This window comes from Sarcophilus harrisii, chromosome 3, assembly GCF_902635505.1.
Source record: "Sarcophilus harrisii chromosome 3, mSarHar1.11, whole genome shotgun sequence".
In the NCBI taxonomy this organism is placed as follows: domain Eukaryota; kingdom Metazoa; phylum Chordata; class Mammalia; order Dasyuromorphia; family Dasyuridae; genus Sarcophilus; species Sarcophilus harrisii.
This window is the reverse complement of record NC_045428.1, coordinates 272,662,969-272,682,408: the sequence shown is the minus strand read 5'-3', so window position 1 is coordinate 272,682,408 and position 19,440 is coordinate 272,662,969. Positions and strand designations below refer to the sequence as shown.

At 31.5% G+C, this 19,440-nt stretch overlaps 1 protein-coding gene across 11 annotated transcripts in view; it reads left to right on the top strand.

Moving 5' to 3' along the window:
• CNKSR2 (connector enhancer of kinase suppressor of Ras 2) overlaps positions 1 to 19,440 on the top strand; it is a 315,200-nt gene that overhangs the window by 167,570 nt on the left and 128,190 nt on the right. For 8 of the 11 annotated variants that reach the window (XM_031959496.1, XM_031959493.1, XM_031959494.1 and 5 more), the window contains one exon: positions 7,337 to 7,483. The exons of the other annotated variants lie outside the window; for them this stretch is intronic. In XM_031959496.1, coding sequence (XP_031815356.1) covers positions 7,337 to 7,483 — 147 coding nt within the window. The remainder of the gene's footprint in view (positions 1 to 7,336; positions 7,484 to 19,440) is intronic. 11 annotated transcript variants of the gene reach the window in all.

The window sequence follows — 19,440 nt, the reverse complement described above, 5'->3', positions numbered from 1 at the left end:
GAATCCTTTAAGTATCTGTTCCCCCTGTCATGATTACATTACTATTCCTTCTTGTCGGAGTCAAGGGAAAATCCCTTTTGATGAAACCATACTGACTTTTATCAATTGCCAATTCTGCAAACCTTCAAAAACAATCTTTTATGACACATTCTAGAATTTTATTGGAAAAAGAAACCAACCTTATTTATTTCCCTTCCATAGTCTCTCAAAGAAATAGTGGCTCAATAATCACCTCTCTCAGTTCTGGTCCTGGGTAATTGAAATCAACTTTTTCAGTCAGGTGTCTCCTTATTCTCTCCTTGTTTATCTTAGATTTCAGCTCTCAAGTAACTATGTCTACTCTGATTAGTATATACTAATGTCTCGCGTATCCAATAGTTATCCAAAAGCCAGGCTTTTACTTAACTTGGTTTAAGTCATAAATTCTCCTTGAAATCTGCCTCCTTTTCCCCTTTTTAAAAGGATACTAAGGAAGAAGCCCTTTATCTGGAGTCAGGACTTAAGTTCAATCTCTAGCTCTACTACTTAGTATGATACTGAACAAATAATTTAACCTTTATGGATCTCAGTTCCCACATTTGTAAAATCATTGAGCAGAACTAGAAAATTTCTAAGGTCTCTTCTAACAGTTATGCTTTTCCGTCAGTTTCCCTGATTTTCATCAAATGGCATTTAAAGAACTCGCTTCCTCCTTTTGGGAAATCATAGGATCAATTATTAAATGTTTGCAGACTCCCTACCATGAGACTATTTTTTGTTTCTTTTGTGTATCCTCAGCACTTAGAACAGTTCTGGACATATTATATATTTAAGACTTATTATATGGTGTGCTTAATAAATGTTTATTGACTAGCTGCTTAACTGACTGATTAGATCTATAATTCTTAATTACTTTTTAGTTAAATGCATTTTATCAAGTTTAGACAATCTCTTTCCTTACTTTGTGAAGAAAAGTACACGGAATCTCCTGACCTAGCACAACATTTTTTTTAATTAATTTTTTTCCTTAGGCAATTGGGATTAAGTTACTTGCCCAGGGTCATACAGCGAGGAAGTGTTATGTCTGAGGTCAAATTTGAACTCAGGTCCTCCTGACTTCAGGACTGATGCTTATCCACGGCACCCCCTAGCTGCCCCAGCACAACATTTTTAGAACTAGAAAGGATCTTTTATAACATTGGTCTCATCCTGGGCTCTATGGACCAATTCTTCCCAGGAGGATCATGGATAAATTTTAAGGGATCCATGAATCTGGATGAAAAAAAAATACATCTTTAGTTTCATTAAACTCTAACTGAAAATTAGCATATCTTTGCATTATCAATGGAGGCAGCAAATGTTATTTTGATAAGGGGTCTGTAGATTTTTATCATAGTGACAAAGTACCTATAACAGAAAGATAAATTATAGAATATCTAATTCAACCTCTGGAATTTTATAGATGAGAAAATTGAGACTTAAAAGTCTCACTCTATTTTGGAGTTCAAAACTTTGGGGTTACACATGTTAATTTTCTGACAATTTTCTTCCACTATCATCAAAGAAAATATGCAGCAAGTTCCTTTTGTTTGTATTTTCCCACAGCCAACCTGTTACTTAATTTCATGCTATTACATCTGTCTAGAATAGCCTTCCACATCCCAAATACTGAATCACCTTTTTCCTCTCACCAAGACTCTCCTCATAATCCACCTAATGTCCTTTTCAAACAAGTATAATGAGAATTTTGTTATTTCCAATGGAACCCAAGAGAGAGAAAATTTCCTTCCCTATAGACTCTACTCTAAGATCTTTCTTAAAACAATAGAAATTCAACATAGGTTAAAAGGATGAAAAATTAATTGTGAATTATACAGTCTGTTATTCTTAGTTCTTCAAATGAGGTTATTAAATGCTTTTGCCAATCAGAAAAATATGCCATTCTTTTGTGAGGTAGTAAGATAAATTCCCACTCTTTTAACAGTTGTAGTAACCAATTTTTTGATTTTAGAATACTAGGTATACACAATTAAATTAAACTAAACTAATACCAATCTTAAGAATGTATGACCCCTCTAGAGATCACTAGAATCATGTTGAGATTTTGTAAGAGCAAGCTAGTCTTAATGGGCAAAGGCTGACAAATGTTGTTGACCTTTACTTTCTGACTCATAAAAAAAACCTATGCCTTTTGTGAGTTTAAAGCTATGAAATTTTGAGAGTTTTCAAGATCAACTGTAGGAAAGAAGAGGAGCAGGTTTTATATTGAAATGAAATACAGAGAGAAACAATTAAGAATTGTTGGAATTATCCATAAGAAAAAAGAAAGGCCTGACCTCTATGTAATTGGACTTCATAAAATATGACAGTAGTTCAGTTCAGTAGACTGAAATTTCAAAACATATACTCCTACAAATCATATTCCCTCTTAAGGGATTTCTAAGAATTCTGAGAAATACTTTCTCCTTTGATTTTATATGAAGAACTTAATGGAACTAATATGTTCCTATCTTTTTTTTAACTCTGAGAAATCTTTGAAGTTCTTTTTAGTTTGACTGTTCAAGAGAGCTCATTGTGGCCTTCAAAAATTAGAAATGAAGTTTTTACTCAGATTATTAAAAATTTATTCTCTTATATTCCTAATGTATTTGAAAGTCTTAAATCACAGGTTTCTGAGTTTAGTAAATTGATTTTAAAAATCTATCTTCAAAAAATGAATTTTTATTCCCTTATATTAGAATCTTAAAAAATATAATTCAGCTATCTCATTTTCCCCCTCCTTTAGTATTCTAAACAACAAGAAGAGAAAGCTAATATTTATCTAGCACCTACTCTTATTCAGACACTGTGTTAAGCATTTCACAATTATTTCATTTGATCTTCACAATAAATTTGAGAGAGATAAGTGCTATTTTTATCCATTTGTGAAAGCTTGCCCAGACTCACACAGTTAGTAAGTGTTGGAGGTCACATTTGAACTCAGGTCTTCCTGACTTCCAGTCTGTATCCATTGTGCCACTAGCTGCTTCAGAGCACTTGGCCTTCTGTTTCTGAATTTTTTAAACTATTCCCATCACTTAACAAACTATACTGATGCATTACTCCTTAACATAGATACATTTTTGGCTACTGTATTTAGGTTCTTGGGATAAAAAGGACCTCCTTAACATAGATACATTTTTGGCTACTGTATTTAGGTTCTTGGGATAGAAAGGACCTAGAATTTGTTTATGTTTTGTTTTTAAATATTGTTTAGCCATTTGGTAGTTGTTCAAAGAAGATTATAGAAAACAATTAAATCTAATTATGATTTAATCTTTCTAGATATTCAAATTCATTGATTTCCTTAGAAATAAATAACCATTCTCAGTGCTAATATTTTCAATAAGGCAGTGCTAGAGGGAAAAAATTTAGTGTCTAGATTAAATTTCATAGGAAATAATTGTTTTTAATCTCCATTTACATAAATTGTTCACTTAAATCAGCTGAGAAAAGGAGGTAAAGAATGTTGTATTTCCTTTATTTCAAGTACACTTTTCTTATGACTCTGCCAGCTGAAGTGATGATGTTTACCTTAACTAAACTAGTGGCATCAGTGATTATAAAAGTTAAGGGAAGAAGCTGATGGCTTTTTCGCTACCTTTCTAATCTAATATTTCTTTTCCCCTATACTTTTTACATGTGTAATTATGTTTAAAAATTACCTATTAGCCTGATTGTACAAGACCCAAATAAAACAAGAATGAAAGAATTTTTTTTTAAAAAAGCATCAGTCTGTATTAAGGCAATATCAGTTCTTTTTTTGGAGGCAAATAGTATAATTCATTAAGAGTCCTTTGGGATTATCTTGGATCATTGTATTATTGAGAATAACTAAATTCTTCATCATTCAGTAATTCTGTTACTGTGTGTAAGTATCTCCTGATTCTGCTTACTTTACTTTGTATCAGTTCATATAAGTTTTTCCAAGGTTTTTTTTCTGAAATCATCCTGCTTGTTATTTCTTATAGCACAAAAATATTTCATCATAATCATATACCATACCTTGTTTAGGGCTATTCCCTGATTAATGGGCACCCTCTCAATTGCTAATTCTTAGTCACTGCAAAAAGAGATGTTATAAATATTTAGTGCAAATAGGTCCTTTCCCCTCTTTTTTTGATGTCTTTGGGATATAAACTGGCAGAGATACTACTAGAATAAAGGATATGCACAGTTGTATAGTTCTTTGGAGATATTTCAAAATGATTTTCCAGAATGGTTAGATCAGTTCACAACTCTTCCAATATACTTTAGTGTCCCAGTTTTCCCACACCCTCTCTAACATGTACCGTTTTTCTTTTTTGTCATATTATCCAATCTGATAGGTATGAATACTTCAGAATTGTTTTAATTTGTACTTCTCCACTCAATAGTAATTTAGGACATTTTTTTTCATATGACTATAGTTTCCTTGTCTGAAAAATGCCTGTCTATATCCTTTTACCACTTATCAGTTGGGGATGATGCATTTTTTAAATAAATTTGACTCAATTCTATATATATTTGAGAAATTAGATCTTTATCAGAAATACTTGTTGGAAAAAAATTCCCCAGTTTTCTGCTTTCCTTTTAATTTTGGTTTCATTGGTTTTGTTTAAGAACTTTTTAATTTTATATAATCAAAACTATTTTACATTTGTAATGCTCTTTATATTTTATTTGTTCCTAAATTCTTGTAATTTTTGCTTAGGAATATTTTCCATTTCTCTCAGTTGAAATTAAATCATTCACTCCCTTCATCATCTGTGCTGGATAAATAGCCTTCCTCAATAGAAAGTTCAGATACTGGGACATAAATTCATGCTGTATTTTCTTCTTTCAATGTGGAAATCATTTCTATGACATCCTGATTACCAAATGCATCAGTGCTTTTGCAGAGAATTCCTTCTTAAAGTATTATAAGGCTTTTTCCCTGGCTCCATCACTATTGATGATTTCATTTAATTCAGTTATCAAATGAGCTCATATATTTGAAAATATTTTGGTAAAAACAAAAATCTTTTTGCAAACTTTTAGTGGACTTATCATCTCCATAGAGCCTTGAATTTCCCAGCTCTTCCCATTATTATTGTTATTGTTGTTATTGTTGCTGTCATGTCAGTATCGTCTCATGACTCCATTTGATGTTTTCTTGGCAAACATACTGGAGTGATTTGCCATTTCTTTCTCCAGTTCATTTTACAGATAAGGAAATGGAGGCAAGCAGAGTTAAGTGATTACCCAGAGTCACATTGCCAGTAAGTGTCTGAGGCCAGATTTGAACTAATGAAGATGAGTCTTCCTGATTCCAAGTTCAGTGATCTAGCACCTGTGCCTCCTACCTATTCCTATTTAAGATTTAAATTTAGACCTTGAATGAATCTTATTTTATAATTAAGGAAACTGACACTCACAGAGATAATAACATTTATACATGGTCACACAGCTAATAAGTGACAGAGATGGTGATTAAATCCATCTATTCTGATGCTAAATCCAAAACTTTCCTTTGGCCATCCTTTTTTTGGAATCCCAGTTCCTTGCCATCATTCTCTTTTTCTCCTTCCAATTTAGATGTAATTGGGATTTATAATTTTCTAAAGACATTCTTATATTTATATTTAATTCAATTACAAACTGTGGCCCCACATTATTCCTTATCCCTTTATCAATTATCCCTTTCATATGTCTGTCTTTTAACTGGATTCTAATTGGGAATCAAGTAACATCAATCAACCAATATTTATTAAGCACCTTTACATAAAACGAAACTAATGAAAGCCTACTATAGACTCGCATCATCCCAAACTAACTCCTTCCTAAGTTACTATTTCATCACAACTTCTTAATGACTGTACTGTTTTTGTTGAGAGAAACCAACTAACCTAAGAGGGATAACAGTCCTGCCTTATCTGCAGCTAGCCAACAGAAATAATTTACTTCATTTCTTTTCCTGATGACTAAGAAGAAATTAAGCAGACTACTAAATATTTGTTTTTTAAGTTCTCTCAATTCAAACTAACTTGAGATCTAAAGTGCTTTCCAGAAGAAATTCTGACAACTGTGGTTATCTTTTTGAGGTAGAAAATTGTTTGTTTTAATCTCTTTGCTAAGTGTAATGTTTTCAACAAACCAAGGTAATAAGAGAAAATGTGGCATCTTTTCACGACATTTCCTATGAAACTAGGTTCCAGAATTTTAGCTATTTGACACTATCATAAATCAATACATAAAACAAAATAATGGAAATAATGCTGTCTATTATTTTCTAGAAAAGAAAAATGGATAATAAATGATATAATTTAGAAAGGCTAAAAGTTAAGTCAGATTTAGGAGGATTTTTCAAGTACTTCATAGTAATTAGATAATATGTTTAGGGATGGCATTAAAATAAGATAGTTTCATAAAACCTACATATTGTATCTGAAGTTTATAGACTCATTTGGGATACAGTTGAAATAGCTGTTGTTTGCAAGCAACATTACCTTGTCATTTTTTTCTTTTAGTTTTATGGCCCAGTAGGAGGTTTCTTTTATTGAATCTTTCTTCCATATATCAGAATGTAGCCTTAGTATTTTTGATTCTAATTAATGGAGGTATAACATTAACCCCATTTGTAAATAGAGACAAAAGAACCATATACAGTTAAAATAGAATGGGCAAATAGAGGGGCAAAAATAATGACTCAGTTTTTAAATTTAGGATGTTAATTTTTTTCCCTTGCTATATAAGTGCTTACAGTACTTGGTATAGTGGATAGAAGGCTAGTCTCAGAATCCGGAAGATATGGGTTCAAGTCCTGTCTCTGGCATATCCTAGGTGTGTGACTCTGAACAGGTTATTTAAACTCTCAGTACTCCATGTAACTCTCTCACTGGAAATTAGAGAATAGCTGCAATCTGCACTGGTAGATGTTCCCATAAGTAATTCCCTATATTAATGACTAACAGATGATTGCTTCCACTGTCCCTTGCCTCAAAAAAAGAGTACTTAATTTTAAAATGAAGCTCATGGTTTGGATTAGAGAGAAGAACACTCTCAATTGTGGCATTGCTTTCCATTGTAACTTAATGTGTTCCATACAGAATGTCTGTTGTAGCCTTTGGTCTTTTGTGGTAAATGTCTTTTGTATTACTTGGTAACAGACCCTACTGGGATAACTTGGTTAATCAATTCAAAGATTCATTGTTGTTGTTGTTTCCTTGAGTTTAAAACCTAAAAATGTTTATGGTGGTACACCTATGATGTCTTTTTTACTAATCTTATTAAAGGGGGAAAACATGGAATCTTGAATGCTGTACCTCAATTTTATTGTGATGATTTTGCTGGTTACCAGGTGGGGTGGCAGTTGAAAAATTTGGTGAATGCTCTACGAGAGGACCCGAGTGGTGTTATCTTAACTTTGAAAAAGCGACCTCAGAGCATGCTTACCTCAGCACCAGCTTTACTGAAAAATATGAGATGGAAGCCCCTTGCTCTGCAGGTAATGAAGCTTAATCATAAGTCATACACCATCATTGTAGCCATAGATTACCGCCGTGATGCTTCTTTATTATTGTGCCTCATCTCAGCAGCACATGGATTAACTTTGTATGCTTTGAGAAATTTGTTTGTGAAATGATTGCTTCACAGCTTGCCCTGCTAGGCTCAATTTTGGTCAAATTTGATAGGATTATTACAATTAATTTCTAGTCTATAACTCTCCCCTCTTCCCTCCCACCTCTTCACCAATTGATTTATAGACATTTGAAGCATTATCCAGAGAACCACAGAATATCTCCTGTGGAAAGATGCATAAAACATGAAAATGTGTGTTTTCCTTTAGAACTAAGATATTTACTTTTGAAGATTTTATTTTTACATGCCACACATACACATGCATGTACACACATACAAAGTTTAGATACAGCTAACCCCTAATTTACAGGGTTGTTTTTGAAAGTCACAAAAAATATGTTATATCATGAAGAAAATGAATTTCACTTCAGTTCTGAAAATATATTCAATTAAATAGTTTGAATTAACTTTTCTTTCACCATCTCCTTTAAGTAATAATAATAACCATATAAATAGGTAGATAAAACTAGTGTGCCTAAAATCTGGAAATCATTGCAATGGTATTTCATTGTTTTATTTCAGCAAGAATTATCATCACTATATATGAATCTGGCCATTGTTAAAATTGAAATCATCAAGAAACATAGCTAGAGGATCATGGAAGTATGCTATTGATTGATAAAAGATAAAAAACTCCCCTATTATGATTAGGACATAATCTTTAATCATATTTCAGGAGTATTTCTTTTTCTTTAATGAAATCTTCATTTTAAAAAGACTATTATCATATCTGAAGACAAACTAGATTTCAGGGGAAAAAATGAAGTGGCCTATAAAATACTATATATTATCGGGGATATAAAAAAAAAGGAAAGGAAAAAAAGTAAGATATGAAAATACCACTGCTGCCACTTCTGCTGAAAATATTAACAAGTTTTACAACAACTTTACAACAAATAGATAAACTTTCTACCATCTTTCAATATGAACAGTTTTATGCATCTTATGATGTCCTACTGTTCAATGGATCAAAATTTAGCAGTATAATTGAACCAAATGAAAAAATCATTGAATTGTTTCCACAATAAGGTCTTTGAATTTCTAGATCTATTTTTTCCCTGAAAGAATACTCATGTAGACTATCTATTAATCAATGAGTGTATACATTCTTTTTAATGTTTAAGTTAGGGTTTTTGCTAAACTACAAGATCAAAAATTTAAATGGTTCACTGTACCAAATTTTAGCATGTCAGAACTGGGCACTAGATGCTCTCCCATCATTTCATGGCATTCTATTTACTCACTGCATCATAAGTTGCTTTGTTCTTCCACCCTATTGTTTCCCATTGGCATAGCGTACACGGAAGATCCTTCATCAGGGTCTAATGGGTGGGGGTCATAGATGAGATGAAAATGAAGGCCATTTTCTCTGAGATAGTCTTCATTTTCCATGAATTTGCAATAACATTGAATAATTCTTTTTTAGCCCCTCATCTCTCATTTCAAACACCAAACAACCAGTTCCATGTTCTGTGCACATTATTCCAAAAGAATATCTTGACTAAAGATATTAATGATTTTTCCCCCTACTTTTAGAATGTGGCTACAAACACAAAATGAAGTGGAGAATTAAGGTAACTACAGTATCCAAATAAGAATCACTTTTGACTGAACCAAAATAATTAAGGGAAGAGTATCTTCTTCAATTGAATAACTGCTTTAATTACCTCAATTTCTCAAGTATATTTTGTAAGAATGGTGAGAAAACAGGAGAATGAGAACTCTGATAGAAAGCTGCTTTAACCTATTCTTCATGTCAGAATTATCATAGAATAAGCCTAAAAATATTTTGGGCCTATTCCTAGACACCAAAGAATCTATACCATTAGCTTACTAATTGACTTTATTCTTTAGTGACCTCTTATTGTAGCTTTTGTGTTATTTTCAGGGTTATATTTTTCACATGACTCTAACCGACCCAGATGGCAATGTAATTTTAGGACCTATGTCCATATATCATGTATAGATATTTTGCAAATATCTTATTTCTGTGGTGGAAAATAAGATATAGAAAAAGTCATAATTCAATCCTTTCTGTTATGAATGAATCTTTACAAATAAGGAAAATCTGTTTTTGACTGAAGACTTTCTAGTGTTGTGAAGGATACCCTTATGAAGAAGTTGTGTGCTGTGAGATTTAAGGGGTAAGGAAAACTATTCCACCAGGAACATTTCCCCAGAGTCTATTTCAGAGTTCTCAGATTTATGCATGAGGTCAGCTTTTGATTGATACAATGAAAAGAGAAGTGGCTGTTGAGGTAGAAGATGTGAGGTCGAATTTAATCACTGACACTATTTGAATAATCTCAGGCAAGCAATAAAGTCCTTGAGTCTTAGTTTCCTCTAATGAAATGAAAGTATTGGACTAATTGGATTCTAAGGTGTTTTCCAGCTCTAAGTCAATTAATAAACAAACATTTATTAAGTGCCTACACTGTTCTAAGGGCCGGGCATACAAAAAGCATCATTTGAACCCACAAATTAGCAATTATCCATTGATTATTCATCCTTTTTTTCTGAACTCTGGAGACAGAATGCAAACAAATAAATGCAAAGCAAGCTATACAAAAGATAAATAGTAAATAATCAGCAAGGGAAAGAGACCAGAATTAAAAAAGGTTAAGAGAAGGCTTCCTATATGAAGGTAGGATTTTATTTGGAACTTCAAGGCAACCATGGAAGTGAATAGTTAATGCAGAGGAGGGAGTGTTCCAGGTTTGAGGGATCAGTCAAGAAAAACACACAGCTGAGAAATGGAGTGCTTTTGGTGATCCTATGCTAGGAAAAAAGAAAGAAGGGTAATAAAATAGTAGGTGATTAGACCTACTCTAAGGTCTAATCTAAGTCTGTGAATGGCTTCACTCTTTAGTAGCAAAATGGCTTTATGGTCATTCTCAATCAAGGAATAAGTCCTAAAATTAATACTATTGAAGATATGAAGAACAGGAATAGTTCTGAGATAATTTTCAAGATATTGCTTATGATGTTAATATCTACAAGTACATAGATAGCTAGAACCCTCATCATTACTTAGATTTATGAGAACATGGAGTCCAGAATAGAGAAATTATCTTTGTTCCCTTTTTTGTTTCATTTTTATTGTATCATTAATTAATTCACTACCATTAGGCCTCTCATAAATGGGGAAGAGTACAAACACAATTCTTAACATCATTTCTTTCAGTGGTTTTCATTTTTATTTTAGAAGATAACTAAGTTACCAGCCAAAGTTAATTTTCAAATTTAAGAATTCTAGTTGTAGTAAACTCAACAACATTTTGGCATATTTATAGTCTAATAGAGGCAACAACATGCAAAAATATATATATATATAGATAAAAGATATGTAAAAGATGTAGTAAATAATTAGCATGGGAAAGGCCCCGTAAATCAGAAAAATAGGAAAAGACTTCCTCTGCTTATTTTTCAATAGTTACCCAAAAAATGGTCATTGTCTAGATATAAAAATATGGATAGTTGCTAAGATGTGTGTTCAAATGATTCCTTCAAATATATTTTATGCTAAAGAAACAATTGTTTGAATTTTAAAGGGAAATTATGCTGCAAATTCAAATAAATAAACTATAAATGAAGGTCATTCCTTTTATTTTAAACTGAAAATATAAAATCTCACTGTGCTAATAACAAGATTTAAACTTCAATAAAAGCTTTGTTTTGTTTGTTTTTAGTTTTTCAAATATTGAAAATACTAATGATTTCCAGAAAAAATAGTGATGGACTTGATTTGGGTTCCCTTTGAATTTCCAGTCATGAAATGAGATAGCTAATTAACAAGAATAAACCATTCAACCTCCTTAGCATCCCTCATTTGAAGCAAGTTGTTATCTATTCATTTCTTGAAACTTGCAAGGCCTAAGATATATGTAGTTGTTGTCTCAAAAGTTACATTTTAAGATGGAAAAGGTCCAATCTTCAAACAGCTCCTGTTCCCATGTTCAACACTACCAACGATTTTCCAATGATGTATTAAACAGGCCAAACTTCTTCGTTATGAGTTTGTCATTGTTGATAGATATCTATGGTTAGCCAGACTGTCATTCCAGAAGCCAGTAGTAACATTTTTTATTTTGGAGTGAAAATCAGGGATAGATTGCATCTTCCATGCCGTGTTGATAAAAGTATCTCTTGTGACTGCTTTATCCGGGGAATTTCATCAAATACTTAGAGGAAGAGTGGAAAAAAAGAGAATAGGCAACTGAGGCTCCTTGGAATCAGGGAGAAATCCTAATTCAATTGTCGATTAACAATAGGAGTACATTTTTAGATATAAGTATTTTAAAATGATTATCCAAAAATGACTTGAATTGATTTTTTATGTTTCAAATGTCATTTGGGGGTTGTGTGGGTGAATTAAATGGATACAGAATGATTTTCTACAAAGGCAAAATGTTCCTTTGAAAAGATTATTGGAACTTTTGTATTGTTTTTCATATGTAGTCAAAAAATTTCTCCTTAGGGAACATATCCTGAAATGATCATTGAAATTGATAGAGATATGTAATTTAGTGTGCAGCTAGCTCTTTGACCCATAATTCTGCATAATGCACGGTCAAATTATGTATTTTTAAATTTATATTCACAAGCTTTTAAAATTTGCAATAATCATACTGTATATCTAATCTATATACACATTGTATTTACTTGTGTGGTTTAGGGATTTTTTTTTATTGTGACTTTTGCCATAGATATTTATATATCTAAGTGCCAATTTTGCATGATAATAAAGTATCTTGAATAGGAGAAAGTTTTTTCTTAAGTATGGGAAGAGAGGGAGAATCCCTTTTAAGCAATGAAAAGAAAACAGCTTTACAATTCTTAAGCTTATCAAATGGCATTGTTTTCCCAGAATAACTGATAATGTTAATGATATAAACATTATATATGTTAAAATAGACATTTTACAGATGTTTATAATAATAATTTATTTTAATATAAACCAGCACAAAATGCTGGCTTGAATGTATTAATAGTAATAGATTTTAATGTATAATATCAGTAAATGATTTTTTTGCAGGTAAAATAATTTGGGTTTATTATTTTGAGTAAGAAAAAACACTAATGGCAGAGATGAAGGCAGTATTATTGATAGAAACAGGGTGGAATAATCAATGTTTAACCAAAAATGTAATTCTGCTTGACAGCAAAGCTAAAATGATTTAATTTTATATATATCCAGATTAGTAAATAGCTTCAGGCAGCTGTCACATCACATTGCATTAGTCCATTGTTTCAATGTAATCAAATGAAAAGACTTAAAATACATTTGTGTGTTTTAACTGAAATTAGCAAAAGAATTGTGTAATTATGATTATGATTTAGAAAGTTACTTCATGCCATCTTTTCTTGATAGCATAAATATGACATAGAAATTCAAAAGATTTTGCAGAACCACATTTAGTATACCCCTAAGACTAAAAGGTGCTAGATAAAGTAGATAAATATATATTCAAAGCAATATGGTACATTTAGTGAGATGAGTCAGTAGGGTTAATTATTTATGAACTGAGACTTGACCAAGGATTAACTGTAGTTTATGATTTAAAACTGTTGTGGTGATACATAAAGCATATGTGACTTTTTTTTCAATTGTGAAAACCACAATTTACATATATATTTATAGGCATATATATTTGTGAAATAATAGATTTATGTATGACTATAAATAAGCATTTGTTTGTAGGTATATATGAGCACTATTTCTTGGTCAAACTCATAAATATATGGTCCAAAAATATTCTGTATTATCCAAATCATTTTGCAGCAAATAAAAAATTTTCACTTTCACAAGAATGAAATCATTCCTGTTGCACAATATGTAGACACAAGAGAAGCTATCAAATAACTTATGGAAGACTCATTAATTTAGATTTTCTTGCATGTAGGTACTTTTTAGAATGTCTAATCAGGCAGTAATAGGAGTGGAAGGGGGTAGTAGCTCCAATTTCCCAAATTAAAGGTAATGTTTAGTACAAAGATTGAACATAAAATTAAAATTGTTTCTAATGACCAAAGCCATTGAATTCTTTTGACTTTTAGAAAAATTCTCAAGAATAAGTATTCATTCACAACTTAATAATCAGAACGATTTAATTTCTTAGAGTCATTTCTTTGGTTCAACTATTATAAGATGCCACATTTACATAGACATATAAATCTATATGTATATGTGTACATGTGCATATATGTTTGGCTGTGTGGATTTTGTGTGGCTGGAGAATAGAAATAAGTTACATTATCAGTAATAAAAAGAAGATGCTGGAAAAGTGGGAGACTTCAATTCATATGAGCCTATAGTGGCCCCAGAGTGATGGCCTGGGTTTCCAAATGGGTCTAAGATTTCTCTATCATTTTTCTATAATAGAAAGCCCTCTGTTACTCTCTAAGGCCTCACCCAGTCCTTTTAATTGAAATTATGTCATAGCAAACTGTGCAGTATAAACAGGATTACTGAAACAACACTTTATGGAAATTATTGTAAAACTTTGTTTCTAATCATAAGAATACATATTAGACAAACTAATAACTGGTAACATGGCAATTGCAGATACATACTCAAAACCTATAATTGGGAGCAAATTAGGATGAGACAAGGATTGGAGAAGAACGTACAAAGATATTCAATTTTACCTAAAGGTTCAAAATTACAAAGTGGAGGAAAGAAAATGAGTGTGGTCTTTGTGTCAACTACCTTCTCTTAGCACTGACATCTTATTAGCCATTAATGAAAGCAATACCCATTAATGAAAGAAATAACTATATTCCTTTATTATTCAGAATATATCAAAAAGGGTAGTGACTTTCATGGGGGGAAATGGAAATAAATACTAGCATGAGCTTTGTCCTATTTTGTGTTTCATTTTCTCTGTTCTTTCTTATTTAGTAAAAAATAGTTCACAATAATTCTATGCCATTGCATTTTGTCAAATCTTCGTGCACTTTTTGGAAAGAATAGTATCTCATTTTCAGTTGGCAAATCCCACCTCCACAGAGGACCCCTGAGGAATCTTTCCGCTTACATTCTATATCCACATTTCTCATTGTTTCTCCTAAGACAAATTTGACTTCAGCTAAATTGGCAAAGCAGGACCTGAGGAGTAGAGTTTGACTGGGTCTAGATGGTTTCACCTCAATTGAACTCAAAAGAAATGGAAGCATCTTTTAGTTGGGATTAACATTTTTTCTCTCAACAAATAATTTAAATTTATCATGTAACTGTTCTCAAGTAGTATAGAAGATATCAGAGCATGACAGAAATAGAATCTGCATGATTTTGAGGGATATAAGAATCCATAGTATTTGTAGAGAAGAAAGTTATAATAGTTCTTCCCAGATTCCACCACATGTCTCTATTGCATTATGCAATGAGAAAATAAGAAAGTAAAATCTGCAATGATTAAAAGAACTAAGCCAGCTAAACTTAGAGAATATACTCTAAAACCAAATATAAACCTACAGAAGCCACACAAGATTATAAAAGAGTCCTGAATTTTGGTACAGAGACTTTACATTTAAATCCAAGAACTGCCATTAACTGCTGAGACCTTGTAGGCAATTCATCAGGACTCAGTCTCCTCATCTATATAAAAAAAAAAAAAAATTAGATGATTTCTAAGGTCTTTTCCAGCTCTAAATCTATGATGTAACTGAAATTTTTAAAAAAGAGAGAGAAAAAAAAGAAATTGAGTCATATACTGAAAGAACAAATTAGCTTGTCTGAATATATGTATTCATTGTGTGGATTTCCACAAAATAAAAAGAAACATTGTAGTTAAGCGATATTATCTGTTACTTCAGTTGGAAAGCTTTTCCACCTAATCACTTTGACTAAGAACACAGCATTCACTATATGCTCACTTTTGTTTTATTTTGTTTTTTGTTTGTTTACTTGCTTTGTTTTCAACTTACTTGTCTAAAGAAAATCTTGATGGTATTTAAATCATCTGTCTTTATTGTTTAAAATAAATTGTCTTTTGCATGCTTTTCATTATTTCATTTCCTTCATCTTCATTACTTTTGCAGTTTTTAAATTTTTAGAGAGATGATTGTACTTTTACTTATCAAATTATTCAGCCATGAGTTTTATATTGCTGTGTAACTTTTTTTTCCTCTCCCACCAATCTGACCATATTTAATAGTACCTATTTCATATTTCATACTTCAGCTCTTCATTAACCAACTAAAACTAAGCCCAAAGGAGTTTGATTCTTGAAAACAATGTTCTACTTGGTAGTATGTTGAAGTCTGCTTAACAAATCTTAATTTGTAAAATATGAATTATTTCTGAGCCACTATCTCTATGTATTTAATTATACAACTTCACAATCATGAAGGAATTAAGTATTGTCATGAATACCCATCAACTTTGGGGAATAATACTAAAATGTTCTTTTGTACATGATCAGTTTACTAATCCCTTATATACAGTGATTGAAGTACTCCATTATGTTAAAGTCCTAATGATTTTCTTAATCCATTTTATTTGCTTCAGGAGTATATGTTTAGATAAATATAAATATGTACACCTACTCATATTATTGTATAAAATGGTGCAAATATATAATTTAAATCTCAGATGATTATATTCATTTTAAATAAAAGAATTAAGATCTTGCATCTATTACTATACAAATCTATATTAAACCATAATTATATAGTGAAAAAGATAGCCCACAAAATGGTAACTACTCTTTGTAGTTTTTGATTAATTATTCTTTTCTCTTTACAAAATGTAAAGGTGATTATATATATCTACATGGAAAACCAGTCCAATTTATTTGAGCAGATTAGTCAATTCAGTGAAATAATTGGTCAGTTTATTCAAACTTTCAGACTTTCTTTTCCCTATTGTTTTAATCAATTAATTCAGAAAATTGGACCAAGTGGTCAATTCAGTCAAAATAGTCAAATCATTGGAACATGTAGGAATTGCTGGAATTCCTAACTTATAAAAATTGATAGACAATATTGAGTAATAGGGCTAGCAAGCTATCTACAATATAACAAAACACATTAAAATAGTTATTTAGATGAACTACAGTTTTGAACATGTTGGCAAAAAGTAATGTTTAATCATTTTGGGATGACCATACTATGTTCATGCTTAGAAAGAGCTCTTAATATAAATCTAAAGAGAGTAATTACTTCTCTGATTCTCTCTCTTACACCTAATTTCAGTGTTTTAGAATCTTTCACACATGTAAATCACTATTTTTTTTTAAAAAGTTACATTTTGGGACCTAGAAAGAAAATTTTAGGCTTAAAGGGGAATGGAAGGGGGGAAAATGAGATCATAGAAAGTCAATTTTTTTAGATCTTAGCTTTAGAATTAATTAACTCCCAGTATCCTACACATTTCATTATTTTTCTGTTATCAAATATTTTTCTTGCTCCCACCTAGGAAGGAAGGAAGGAAAGAAGGAAGGAAGGAAATTGGAGCATGTATAAACTTAAACACAACATGTAAAACAAATTCCTACATTAGCCACTTACAAAAAAAAGAATAATTATATTTCTCGAGTACTTCTTTCTCAATAAGATTTCATTTTTATTTTGTGTTTTGGGATCCTTATGATATATAATGAAGGTAGTATCTCAGCTGTTCCATCCTATAAATTTTAATAAGAGTATTAAAAAGAACTTAAAGAACTTGGGTCTTTTTTTTGGATACCTTCAGGAAGTATCTCATAGCACTCTATTCTATAACATGGGAAGTACTAACCTGAATCCACTAAAGTGTTAGAAACAGAGTATTGTTTCATCTACTTGCTAAATTACTATTACATGCCCTTTTTGGTTTGAATGTGGATATGGAAGTGGGGTATTAAAAGTTATCAGTTACTGTATTTTTCTTATTTGAACTTCTCTTGGTAAATGTTAAAGCAGATGTGAAACCACAGTCATTTTAGTGTTCTTTGAGGTAGTTAATATGGAATATGCACCCATTGTTCAGGATTCATGAAGTTAGAATGGCCCAAGGCTATACTATAGTGGTGTGACTTGGCATTTTCAATTAGAATGAAACATTCTATCAGGTAGACTTGGATCTTTAAGTTTCTTTCACAACTGCACATTCCACTTTGTCCAAATCCTATTTCTAGCGATTGTAGAACTATTAGGATGTCTTTCAAAGAAGAGTCCTGTTTTCATCAAATCCTCCCTATTTCACATATTCTTCCTGACTATTCCATAGATTAAAAAACTGCCTTCACTGCATACTTGAATATATAATGCCTAGCTTTTGATGAATGTTACTTTGCATTTTATCCACAGGCATACTGTACAGCCAAAAAAGTGAAGAGAGAGAGAGACAGAGACAGAGAGAGACAGAGAGAAAGGGAGAGAGAGAGACAGAGAGAGAAAGGGAAAAACAGAGACAGAGAGACAGAGAAAGACAGACAGAGAGAGAGAGAGAGAGAGAGAGAGAGAGAGAGAGAGAGAGAGAAAGAGAGAGAGAAAATAGCTTTGTGGGTATTTTTTTTTCTTATAACCCTTCCACATAGAAACTTCATCTTGTATTCATCAGGATTTGTAATTTCAGACTCCTTTTCAGACTAGTTGTATAATGGAAAAGGATACAAACATAAACCAAGTCATGAAATAGGAAGACTACCTAATGAATGAATGAATACCATATTTTACTTTGGAGTTGTGCCTAGTTGTTTAAATGACTTTTTTCATTAGTATGTAGTAGTTTTGCTACATTCTAAAGTCATTTGTAGATGTCTCTATGTTCAAGAAACATATTAATCTCTGCCGTAATTGTGAAAAATATTTTTCATCCAGATTGAAGTAAGAGTGAAGAGGCAATTAGCCTTATAATCATAAGTTTTGTGATTTGTTACATTGTTATTTTATAAATATTTATTTTAAAATTGATGTAGCCAGGGCAGTTAATAGCAGACTGTGTGTGTAACTTTTATTTTAATATAATGTTACAGGTGTTTAGAGTAATGGTAGATTTATTAATCATTGCTACAAATTCAAAAATGACTAGCGTGTTAATAACAGTGTCTTTACAAATTACTTTCTTGAATCACAAATTCACGTTTTCACCTACTTAAAGTCCTTCTAGGAAGTCAAGAATTATGAGAACCATTAGCTTCTTAACTTACATAAGAACTCAGTAATATCTTTATAAATTATTCCTTGAGGTCATACAAACCTTTCCTTCACTTATATAACACACTAACTCTTCTAATGCTGTGGTGCTGATAAGAAGAGAGAAATTTTTGGAAATGCAGCTAATTCTAGGTTATATTAAGTTGTGATAAAACTATCTGCTTTGGGGGATGAGTGATATACATCACATTGATGCCATAACTTCAAAGCCAGACCATAAATTGACCTTGAAGTGCGTAGTAGTTGATAATAACATCCAAATAATAAAGACAAATTTTCTCAGCCTTGATACCAATAACCTTTGCAGTGTTTTCCAAGGATTTATTTGATCCTCAACATTTGATCTAACTACAGTGTTTGTCTCTTTCAAAAACACAAATGCAGTTTGCTTTTTGCTGATCCATTAATCGACATGTGTGTGAGTTTGGAATCATTTTATGGGTTTTTTTTTTTTGAAAATTTCTTCTCTTTCCAAAGGGTGAGAGGAACTGGAAGAGACTCAATTAATTGCCACTTTCTGTGGAATAAAGAAATATTGTATGTTATTGCTACTTTCTAAATAATCAGTCACATTCTGATGCCAGAAGAAGAATAAAAGAAGAAAAATCCATTCCTATAAATATTAAGAGCTCCAAAGAATTTGGGTAATCTAAGTAACATGAATTTTTTTCAGCCAATTCTACA